At 37.2% G+C, this 12,839-nt stretch overlaps 1 protein-coding gene and 1 long non-coding RNA gene across 6 annotated transcripts in view; one reads left to right on the top strand and one right to left on the bottom strand.

The window, feature by feature from the left end:
• LOC140343731 (uncharacterized) overlaps positions 1-12,839 on the top strand; it is a 554,400-nt gene that overhangs the window by 453,450 nt on the left and 88,111 nt on the right. The gene's annotated exons all lie outside the window — the stretch shown is intronic.
• The window catches only part of LOC140343726 (protein FAM3A-like), a 33,064-nt gene continuing 23,098 nt past the window's right edge, over positions 2,874-12,839 (bottom strand). For 4 of the 5 annotated variants that reach the window (XM_072430596.1, XM_072430595.1, XM_072430594.1 and 1 more), the window contains 3 exons: positions 11,768-11,852; positions 7,034-7,160; positions 3,487-3,676 (listed from right to left, as the gene is read on the bottom strand). In XM_072430596.1, coding sequence (XP_072286697.1) covers positions 3,662-3,676; positions 7,034-7,160; positions 11,768-11,852 — 227 coding nt within the window. In that variant the 3' untranslated portion in view covers positions 3,487-3,661. Of the gene's footprint in view, positions 2,895-3,486; positions 3,677-7,033; positions 7,161-11,767; positions 11,853-12,839 lie in introns of those variants that run through there. The other variant, XM_072430593.1, reaches the window with a different exon arrangement.

Here is a 12,839-nt window from a genome sequence, read left to right as displayed (position 1 = left end):
AATGTAAAATCAGTACATTTAAAAATCCTCATTATTTTACATTTCCTGCCCGGACCCGCCTAGTAGCTCCTCGGTCCCGCCTTCCAGCCAGGCTCCCACGAGCAGATGCCCGGCCGGCATCTGCTTCTCCTAGCCTTGTGTACCCAACGTTTACATGCCGGGGACGCAGATGCTGGGCATCGCTGGAGGACGTCGCTGGAACATGGGAACCAGGTAAGACTTTTAATCTCCCTGGACAATAAAACACACTCAGGAATGCCATCAGGGAGGTTCTGTTCTCTTACAACCGTAATATTACCCTAACAGCTGACGTTTCTTTAAGAAAAAAACACATGACAAAAAAATGTCATCCCATCGATATAAAACACCAGAATGATTTCACTTTTAAATTATGATAATCCTAAGAATTCACTTACCTCACGCAAATATGTTAGTTGGTCATTTCTTTATGAAAATACATGACTAAATATAATAGCTTGTGTTTAATTTGTTCCACTAGGTTTTCTTCATCTACTTTTAGAACTTGTTAAAAAATCAGATGACATTTTAGGTCACTTAAAAAACTATAGTACATTTTAAACTGTTCACAAGCTTCCATGTTAATGAAGTGGTACTATATTACCTTCCACTAATGGTCTTTCTTTTGTCTCCCAGGTTGAGTGATTCTGGAAAATAAAGGTAAGTAAAGCAGCCAAAGATTGGGCCAGAGTTGAGTTTTTTTGTTAAATGCCAGGGGTAGAAACAATATTTGTTATTTTAAACAACGAAAAAAAACAAAAAACAGATACAGAGGAATTAGCTACCTGCAAGTTATTGTGCCGAGTCTCTTCATTCTTGGTTCTTTACCATCCTGTTGTGTTGTTGAAGTGGCAGGGATTGTAACATTTATTTTTTTAGACATTGTTGGTTGCATTATGTATTATCTGTGGCTCTGTTTGGCATTGATGGCACCCATGCTTGCTCTTTAAAATATAATATTAAAATAACCAGGCAAGAGCTAAATTAAAAAGTTGACCCATTATTTTTTTTTAATTTTGAACACACACAATAATGGGCAATAAAATAATATTACTATAAACACCATTATATTTACTATTTCAGGGATGTTAGATGTGTGATCAAAAAAAGATTTTGGTTTATTGTATGATGAGTGTTTTATGATCTTAAAAGGCAGGCACATGGTATATAGATTAGCAATGGAAAATGTATACAAATCAAACCTTTTCTCAATAGAGAAACATGGCTCATTTGTGCAATTAACAGTTATTATGGTGGGCTGGTTTTACAATACTCTTGTTAATAAACTGGACTCCTCTAATAAGGATAGACCAAAAACCATGGAATGATATTAATAATAATATTAATAATAATAATTATGGAATTAATCACAATGTCCAAACTCCGTAGAAAGAAACACCCGCACATCAAAAGCTTTTCTTATCTTCTACATACTAGTGGATCCTGTTTGAGGATAGACCACAGCTTTATACCTGGCAGGGGGCATATCAGATCTTATTCCATTCAAAATTGACACATTCCAGATCCAGTTGGTGGAGGTTAGTTTCTTATTGGATACAGGAAGAACTTGTTGAGGGAACAGTAACTCCATACACAGAGATGTACTGGGCCATAAACTCACAACTCACCACAAGTGGGATGCATCCATGGCTTTAATGCAAGGTGAATATATATTGGTCATTAAGCTAGTTATGCTGAGTAAAAAAAAATCTTCACATTAAAGATCTTAAAGCAGACCTCAATTCAAATTTTTACTTTATATAAATAGCTATACAACCCTTTTATATAAATTAAAAATGACCTTTAGGACAAAGGCAGGAGATATTATAGTACATACAGATAATATATTAAAGTTGTTATTTTAAAGTCTTAATAGATGGGACTAAATAAGGTATATAGTACCCACATGGCACCAGAAATTGACAATGTTTCTCTTTTGGCCCTTTAGCTAAACATTTTGAAAAATTAAATGCTTCTACAAGGCTCTTTGTGGAGTAATGGGGATAACAAGGGGGGTACATTTCTATACTACTAGATCATTCATTTTGATGTTTACAGTTGAAGTGATTGTATTGAAAAAATAGATTGTATTGTTCAACTGCACCAGACACAGTGTTTAAGAACTTTATGCTACTGAAAATCATTAAAAAAAGAAATTAAAAAAACAAAAAGTGTCAATATAAAAACTATAGTTCACATTAATGTGCAGGTTGTAGAACAAGTCAGCCTGTAGATTATCAATAACTAAATACAAATTTGTATAGGTTTGGTAATGACTGACAGGCAAAGTTTGTCTTCAAGATGTAATCAGCCAGCTCCACGCAGTCATGTATACATTGTGAGCTGTAAAAGAAATATTTCAGCCCCAGCAAAAAAGTTCAAAGTTCAAAAAAGAAAAATGAGATGTTTCACTCTTGCGCTAGGTAAGAAATATTACTTGGCTTGCCAAACTGTAGATATTAAACATGTTTAGTTTTATTTGAAAACTAAACACCACATCACTCAGAAAATAAAGTGAATATGCCTCTAAATTGTCTGCGATGGAAGTAAAGCTCTAAATTTTCAACTTTCTGCTCACTTTCGGTTTGTGTTAATGATCAGGTCTGGTGTTAGCCAGGCTTTCTATTGTGAATCAAATAGCATATTCAAATGCTCCTTTTCTTTGTTTTACCCTAAAAGTATACCACAAGTATGCTCTGTGGGCCCATCACTTACTAGCCATGGGTTTTCAAAAAAGGGCAATGATAAAAAAAAAGTACTCACCTGATACAGGATTTCAGTTGTTTTTTTAAATGTTGCTCTTGCACTCCCTGGTGATATTTCTATCGCTGTTATGTGCATCTCCACTATCCAGAAGTATGGAATGGAGGAGTTTACTGTTGATATAAGGAATATCTGATTACCTTGAGGTTTTTTTTACCCTGCTCAAGTAATTTGGATCATGGGTTAGATATGTTTTTTCACCTTCCTCTTGATCAACTGGGTATATGTTTCTGAATGTAATATGCAGGTTTCCCTTTATAATTTTGTTTTCTTACTGGTTGAATTAGATTGACTTATTTTCACTTGTCACTATGTAACTCTAAAACTACAAAGAAGCTGTGCATTGGCACAGCACCCTGTAAATCCTATTGAAGGAGCATGCATGATAGACTGACAATGTTACTGGTAACTGCAAGAGACTGAAACAGAAAGTGCATTATGCAGAGAAACTATTGGCAGGACCTCCAGATCACAAACACAGAAACATTCAAATGCCAATGATTCAATTCATGCAGAGATATGTGAGCCAATAAAAAGTAAATTTTAGCTTCTAACCCAGTTGAAATCTGTGAAGTGGTATGTAGGACCTATAAAACTCTGCAAAGTATCAGGTAACAGGTTAACAGAGCACTGAGATTACACATAATATGGAAAATGAATATTATGCAATAGCAAGCCCAGAGGTGAATGCCTGACATAAGGAAATTGTAAAAGGTTTAAAAATTATTTTTTACTTGCATTTAAGGAGTATGCATACATAAAAAATTACACTAAATTCCAATTTTGTTTACAAATGTTCTATTCAGCAAAGGCAAAATCTTCAGAATGCAGTAACCATGTCTCAGTCTTCACACTGTTCATTTTTTCATTTATTCCCCTCTCACATACCGTAAGTCTGCATGAAAATTAGAAAGAGCACAAAACATAATATACAGAATTGCTAAACAGATCAATCTTGACATTTGATATATCATACATTTCTTTTAATCTGTGGTCTTTGGGATAATGTGGCTGCACTTTTAGCCGATCAGGTGACTGAAATAAAGACAAACCATCCCAGAAGGCTGCCAGTTTAAGAAGGGCTTAACGTTTAGGTAAGAGCTGCATTAATACAGAGCAGAAGCAACTAGGAACTAGTAATTTTTTACTAAAATCTTGCATATGTACATATTGCTGACATGAAGGTTAGACCTTAAGTTACAAGCAAATTGTTGAATGGAACATACAACCTCCAGCCATGACCTATGATTATTGCACTGCTATTTTTTAACCTTAGTTGACATATTTGCTGTACAAAGAATTTAGGAGACATTGCGATTATAGAACATAACCTCCCAACTTTTATTTTTATATTTTTAAGTTATTGCACTAAGATGGCCTTTCTCAAAATCTACATAACAGAAGGAGGTTGGGAGATGACGTAATTGTTGCGGATACCCCTGCAGTGTATATGGTTGTCCCTATCAACAACACTGCTTTACAAAAAAAAAAAAAAAAAAAAAAAAAAAAAAAAGTGATGATTAACATACACAAGGCTTAACCCTGTGCTTTACCCAATTTAAATCGATACAAATGGAAACATTTTAAAAGCCATATTAACACCTGTTGACATGTGATTCCAAGTGCACTGCAATGTAAAAAATGTCATATTTTATTTGTTTCTATTGCTTTTTTATGAAAAACACATAATGAAGAAAATGCTGCAAAATCCATAATGCTCAAATGCAAGTCTCTGTATAAGCCTTTTAAAAAAAACTATATATGGGGACTGTAGGGCTGCCAGAGCTGACTTTTAAAAAGGTGCTTGGTGCCTAGCTGTTTTTGGAAACAACATTTTTACTGACCTGGCATGCAAATAACAAAATCAAAGCTTGTGAGCTGCATACTTCTTGTAGTAAGTAATAAGAATAGTAAGATAGTACAGAGGCCATTTACAGTGAACCTGTCACTACATGGCTTGCACTATAATAAAAAAAAAATTCCCTCCCTTCACTTCCAGGTTGTCCAATATTGATGTACGAGTTATGAGCCAGTAAAATGGAATACAGTGTGTAGTGGAACAGGCAGGTTATCACACACAAATGTATCTGCAGAGATGGGGAAGCTTATTATAACAGGCCAGGCTTTTGGCAATGGCAGCTGGCATACATTCTCACTACAGGTTTCTTTTAAGCTATAAACCATGCACTTCTCAATATAATACCAAGGGTCATGCTAAAATAGCAAGGGGTTGCTGAAAAAAAAAAATAATTATCTAGCTGCAAATGTAAAAATCATTACTGAATTATGCCAGTAGGTTGTCATGCAATATGTATAATTTGCATGTTTTAGGGTTAAAGTAGAAGTAAACCTATTTTTTAATAAAATTCCAGCAGGCAGGTTCTTCATTGCAGAAGAGACAGGCAGTGTGGAAACTGGAAAAATCCAGTTTACTATTGGTGTTTTACATGTATATGAAGTTTTATGGCGTACATTTTTTTCTTTCTTCAAAAAAAACATTGTTCATGCAAAGAAAGTATTCTCTTTTTTTTTGTCTCTATACTTGTAACCTGTTATTAGTCAGTGCTCAGAGTCAAGCCTTACAAACTTGCCAACCAGAAGGGAAGAATGCTTACTGCTTTCATAAATTCTGCAAGTGTCATTAAGTAAATGCAATATAACAATGCATTGCTCAAAATAGGTTCTGTGGGATTTCTATATATGGTTTCCTGGTAGAGGTCCTTTAGTCATACACATATTTTCCACTTTACGTGTAGCTCACAGACCAGAACCTGAGAATAAATAAATGATGAACACACACAGGATAGTTACTTCTTAAACAATCACATTATTTCATGCAGCTGTGACTACATTACAAAAAAGATGCATAAATTTGTTTTTATGAAAAAAAAGCTGTGTAATAAAAAAATATTAATAAAATGTTACTGTGTAAGAAGCACATTTTTTTAGCCTTTTTAACCTGGATTGGATAAGCAACCCCTTCAGTTTTCTCTCTCTGTATCCCATCACATCTTCCTTTCACGGTAATCAAAGCTTATTGAATATTATAAAGCTCATGAATTTGATGGCTGCAGTGTGCTATACTCAAGGTAGCAAGTACTAACTATTGTAGGGATAGTAATAGTTAAGGACACACAACACAATAAGGTAATGGACATTGTCTGCCTACATTGTAAAATACAGTCCTATGTTTTGTACTTCTAGTTCTGTAAATTCATATTGAACATGTTTCTATGATGTGTAAGTATTGTGTGTGGAATTTTAGATATCATTTGGAAAAGAGATGGTCCTTTGGTTTTAACCAGTTCAGGAGAAAAGACACTATTATTAAATCCAAGGAGATGGAAAGTGTGATCAGTCCAGAGGACTTTCTTAGGTGCTACAGGCTATAGACTACAACCAGAGATTTCAGGCATACCCTGCTCATTTAAAAGAGCACTCAAAACCCATTTTTTCAAACTTGCCTACCCGGCTTCTTCTGTCATTTGAAACCATCACTACTTCCCACCACATACACAATACAGCCTGTATCGATCAAATGTTCGTTCATCGCGCATGCTCAGAACATGCACGATCACTGAACGACCGTACACACGATAGATGGTCAAGGATCGTCGTCCAATCCGATCCGCCGGTCCGGTCATTCATTTCCAACGACTATCCTCGTTCGTCGGCGGTAACGATTTTTGGCCAATCGGTTGTTCGTCGTTCATTTCCAACGATAAAAATTGGACGTGTGTACGCAGCTTTAGGCTGATGGCACCACGGCTGATTGTGATGGTGTGTCTGGGAAATTCAGTATTCAAAATTCAAGATCATGTTATGTCACTTTGAGGTCACTATAAGGGTACTCCGCAGCATAGGAAAATAAAGAGTTCTGTACAAGTTCTACTATTGTTTTCAATAGGAAGCACTAACATAGGGGGATTAGAAATATAGAGTGTGTGATTTCCATAGAAATCCTGGAGTCCATAGCTTTCCATCTAGAGATTAACCTGACATACATTCATTGTGGAAGAAAACCTTTCCTTATTCATTTTCTTTTTGTATGCTCTGCTTGAATTGTCCAATGTGAAAGGACTGTATTAAATAGAGGGTGCTGCCCAACTGCACTTTCACAACTGTATAATCTTCAGATGCAATCTACACCATTTTTACATAATATTTAAATTTATTCATCATTCTTCTGACTGTCAGATTTGTACATGAGTTTATAGGCCTTACATACAAACTAATAAACATAAATATGTACCTGCTCAAACGGAGTTTTGTCCAGAACTCCCTTGGCTCCCACAAGGACCCAACTATCCCTGAACGCCACCTCCTTAGATACAGAGCTTCCCAATTCAGCAAACATCTTCCGACCCTCCTCTGTCATTCTATAGCAAAATTAAATAAAATAGTAAGGTCAGCCAACCGACAATTTTAATACTATTGTAGAGCTGCTAAGAAATAAATTTAACATATTTTCTAGTAATACCATGCTATACGTTGTTAATGCTGCATTATACAAGAAGTCAGCAGATGGCCTCCAGAAGAGAAAAGTTCTAAAAACAAAGATTCATTTGTTTGTAGGTGGTAAACTTCTGTCATATTCAGCAAGTATGCACAGCACACTTGCCTATTATGGATATGGACTTACCTTGCCCAAAAACAAGTCCAGAATTATGTCACCACTGTGTCCCAGGAAGCTGTCATCATTGTGGCAACTCCATGGCAATCCTCTTCGGTCATTGGACAACCACCGCTAATAAAACTCTTGTGCATGTACAGGAGTTTCAATATCCCTGGTGGCTGACTTTGAATGCCATAGTGCCACATATAAACCCAAGCTCTACACAGCACATGGAATGCTCTTGTGTAGTGTAGGGAAAAAAATAAAAAGCCAACAGGAGGCAGGTTGCAAACATTGTGGCTTTTTCAGGTCCATGTGATTGGATAAAAGCACACCAAACCAAAAAAGGAAAAAATGTAACAGATGAGGGAACAGTCCTTCCTAAAAACCTCCCTGTGCAGTTTTACATCCTATGTTCTAACCTTTATATGGGACCCTTTCCTGAAACTGTAATGAAAGCAGAGCAAGCCCCAAAGCCTACCTGTAAAAGCGCACTTGCATAGTGCAACAACAAGGTTCCATTGGTGACCTAAAGTGAGCCCATGGAACACAACCATAAAAACAACAGGTTCACCTTAACCCCCCTGGCCGTATTCCAGAGTGTGGTTTGGGGTAAATTTTACTCGTGGGTAGCATCGAAAACATCCTACTTGCTCCCCAAGATCCAGCAGCGTCCTAGAGCAATCCCTGGCCGGCTTCTGCATCGCATCCTCGGCTTGATCAATGTGATGCGTAAAGCTCCGGTAAACTGGGGAGGCGTGGCCAAGCTCTATTGACCTTGGTAAGGCTCAGGCAGTGCCCCCAAGACTCAAATTTACTGGTATGAAAATAGATGCTGAACGTGCCGATCTCTTGGCATACCTACAATTGTTTCTGTAAATAGTTGCTTGGACAACTGTACGCTGTACGCTGCACAACAATTAGCTGCTCCACATCTGAGGTTTGCCAGAGGTGGAAAGTGGGAACCAGTGCCCAAAGATGATATTTGGCCATTTCTGGGCTTAGTGATACTTCAGGGAGTGGTGGGCAAACCCCTGCAGAAGTGGTATTGGTCCACCAATAAAATACTTGCCACTCCATTTTTGGCACAGTCATGTCAGAGTACAGATTTACCCTGATCATGAAATATTTACACTTTGCAAACAACAAAGAATTAGATGAAACTACTTATCCTAACCCAAAATCCAAGAAAATTAGGAAGTATTTTAACTGATTCTAAAAAATTTCCAACAGAGCTATGTGCCAGAAAGAGACACCAGCTTAGATGAAAGTCTATTGGCCCACAAGGGGAGGCTCAGCTGAATGCAATACATTGCATCAAAGAGAGCACGATTTGGCGTAAAATCATACATGCTGTGCAAACCGTCAACTGGCTACATTTGGGATTCAGTCCTATACACTGGAAAAGGAACAAAATTCAATCCAAAATACAGAAACTATGGAATGGCAACATCTTCTGTTCTCTCACTCACTGAGCCATTGCTAAATCAGGGCTACTGTGTCACAACCGACAACTTTTATACTTCTGATGAACTTTACGAGTTTGTTCTGCAACACAAAAAAGATGCGTATGGTACCGTTACGGCTAACCGGCACAACATGCCATCAATGTTTGCATTGTTCGAAGCTAAAGACAGGAGAAATGGTTGCCTGGCAGAAAGGTAAAATGATGGCCCAGCGATGGTGTGACAAGAAAGATGTGTGCCTAATGAGTACAGTCCATAATGCCTCCACTGTTATGCTACGAACAAAAGGTGGGAAAGAAATAATGAAGCCACAAGTAGTGATAGACTACAATAACACCATGGGAGGTGTCGACAGAGCTGATCAAGCAATGACATTCTACCCAGCAATGAGGAAACAGCAAAAGAAATATTACAAGAAGATCTTCAGGCATCTTGTTGAGCAATGCTTGTGGAATGCCTACATTCTCTACAAACAAAGGAGTGACAGGCCTGTGAGTCATTCTGACTTCATTTGGAAAGTTTACTGAATGTATTGTCATGAACCACCAAATAACATCAATGGCTGTTTTTTTTTTATATATAATTTTATTTTTAATTTAGTGAACAGTCATACATACTGGTATTAAACATTAAAACATACAAATCACCAACTGCGTTATCCTCTTCCGCATCACAAACATATTATGAACAAACAAGCAGAATGACTGAGCACAGGGAATTTTCAAAGTATTAACAAAAATAACCAAAGAAAGAAATAGAGAAATAGAAAGCAAAATAGAGGAAGAGGGGGAGGGAGAGGCACGGCATTGCAGGCCAGATTGAATAAAGGCCAGATTCAACACAGTAGGGAACACATAATTCAATGCTATTCTCTGTATTCAAAACAGAACGTCAGCATTATCAGCCTCACTGTATACTGAAAGGTACACTTGAGTAGTGGTATACTGTATCCAATAGAACCAAGTATTTTGGTATTTATCCGATCTACCGTCCCGACTGGTAATAAGGTCTTCCATTGCCATAATGTCATTCACTCTTCTAAACCATTGTGACAAGGTGGGAGGAAAGGATTGTTTCCATAGGGCCGGAATGCAGGCCTTAGCAGCATTTAAAAGATGTTTGAATAAAGAAGCATGGTTTTTCTTTTTAGACCAAACATTCAAATGTAAAAGGGCTAGCTCCGGGCTGTTACGTATATCTACCTCTGTCAATTCTTCAATAACCGCCGCCACCCCTGACCAGAAATATTGCAACTTCCAAAATATTTGGAGCACTTCCAAAATATTTGGAGCACTCCCAAAATATTTGAATCAGGCTGCCTGCAGCAGCTTCACAACACCAGCATCTATCACCTACTCCCGGATACATTTTGGCTAACACAGTCAGCACTCTGTACCACCACGTGAGCAATTTATAGTTCAGTTCCTGATAAGAGTTGCTGAGAGTTGTTCTGGGGGGAACGTGGTGTCAAGATCACCTTCCCATTTGCGCAAAAATGGTAAAGGTAAAGTCGAGGGGGCAGTATCCGTCAATAGCATCTGGTAGGCATTAGAGAGAGTCCCCCTAATGGTGCCCTGGACCACACACACCCCCTCCACCTGTGATAGGGGCGCACAAACCTAGATGACGGTGGGAGAGAGTGAAGAAAATGACACAGTTGTAAGCATCAATGGCTGGTAATAGACCTAGACGTCATGCTGTTGCCCTTTTCAACCCAGAATGCCTGACTGGTCGTCACTTCACAGACTACATCCCACCGAGAAAAAGGCAGCACCTACAAGGATGTGCATGGTTTGTTGCTCGAAGAGAGAGGACAGTGTTTGGAAAATTTCAGTGTTTTTGATTTGAATAAATAATTACATTAAATTGATTATTATATGAATTCAGTATTTTTATAAATATTTATTATATTATAATTTATGATTTGTATTTCAAACTTTATCATACCCCAGGGTTATTCCTCAGAATTACAGGCCTACAATATTAACCCCCTTTGCGATATTCCCGAGCGTGGCTCGAGGTTAAAAAAACATGCAAAAAGCGGTAATCCCGAGCCACACTCTGGGTAGCTCAAAAAATTAAAAAAGAACCCACTTACCTGGTCCCATCGGCGTCCCCCCGGCGTCCTGCCCCTCCTCGGGCCGCGTCCTGTTCTTCTGATCTTCAGTTGGTGAGTGCAGTGACGTTCCCCGGTGACGTCGGTGCGTGCGGGAGGCGGAAAATTCAAATATATTTGTATTGGATTCAATACAAAACAACTGTATTGAATCCAATACAAAGTAATCCTTATATAATATATATATATATATATATATATATAATTATATATATTTTTATACATGCTACTGTATAGTTATATTACAGGTTTCTGTATTTTTATGCACCCTTGTTTTATCAGATTTAACGTTTATTAATACATTTATTAAATATTGGACATATTTTGGTGAGTTATGCCTAAGAAATATAGGCTAACAATGTAAAATAAATATCCATGCAAAACAATGTACCGCTTTTGACTTAAAAAATACTGACATAATCAGACCTCCAGGGAGGTTAATGGGCCTTCCCTTGTCCTGCAGGAAATAAGACAGGTTCACTTAAAAGGCTGGTTACCTGCAGCTTAAGGAAAGGGAATAGTTAGGAATAGCACCCAACATTCATTTACCAGCTTTGCTCTAAAATGTCATGGTCATAAAACTGATCATACTGCACACCAAGGCTCAGTGGGGGTAAACATTCATAAATGATAAATGATTTAGGTCTTTTAAAGATCTTTCATGACCTTTAGGTCTTTTAAAGCCAACACATACATAGTCAGAGTCCGCTTTCCGACCCCCACTCCCTCTGCAAATTTGCTGGAAAACAACAGGAGTCCTGTATAAAAGAAAACAACTCTTCTACTCACTTGGTTGCTGGATCATCATAAGAAGCCAGTAGTACTAGTGTACCTTCATGGATCGGCCGAAGGAAATTCAGCAGCTCAGACACATCTATAATGAAGAAAATTGCTTTTTAACAACTAAAAATGACTTAATAAACAACACACACTATGGAACAGCAAAACGTTAAATAAAATGAACTAAATGTACAAATAAAGCCTGAAGTATTTGCTGCTGGGTCAAAGCAATAGTTTTTTTAGGAGTTCATTTAAAAATGCTACCAAACATTTATGTAACAATTGAAATCTTGGAAAATTCCGACATGTCAATATTTAGCTTTCTGTCTCTTGCTAGTTCATATTGGTCATTAAGACCCTCATGAATGTCTGAGCCTTGTCTGTCCAAGTGAAACAGGCTTTGGTGATGACAGAAGAGCTTTAAAGGCACTTGAATGATGACAGCACTTTAAACTTGCAGACATTTAAACTGTAATGCAAGGGTCACATTAATGCTATAATAATTGCTGGCCAATTTGTACAGTATGTGTGAATACAATTCCCCCCTCCCTCCCCAACATGTTACATTATCAAGGCATTAAACTGCAGTTCTACAAATGTTGCTTTGTACACTCCAGTTACAAAGGAAGGAAGGAGTAGTAGTTGTGTACTATGGGTATCTATACCATAAAACCTATACCCAAAAATTAATGATTTGCCATCTATGTAAGGAAGAGATTCTTCACTGTAATGTCTGAAAAAAATGGGAAACGGCTCAATCAGGAAGTAGTTTCAGTAACTACTATAGATTACTTTAGGAAAAAGATGGATGTTTTCTGGAAGCACAGATTATAATTAAGGTATTAATTATTAAGTATTAAGGCTTCAACCTCCCTCCCTAAATCTGTCCGTATTTTCATGCAAAAAGCATTACATTGTTTTGCATGGAAATGTATTTTACATTGTAGGCTTATATTTCTTAGGCATAACTCACCAACATATGCCCAATATCTAATAAATGTAATAATAAACTTTAAATGAAAAAAACACAAAAATCTGTTAAAAAATAGATAAAAAAAATAGTGAAACCTGTAATATAACT

This window comes from Pyxicephalus adspersus, chromosome Z, assembly GCF_032062135.1.
Source record: "Pyxicephalus adspersus chromosome Z, UCB_Pads_2.0, whole genome shotgun sequence".
Taxonomy (NCBI): Eukaryota; Metazoa; Chordata; class Amphibia; order Anura; family Pyxicephalidae; genus Pyxicephalus; species Pyxicephalus adspersus.
This window is presented reverse-complemented; position numbering and strand designations above follow the sequence as displayed.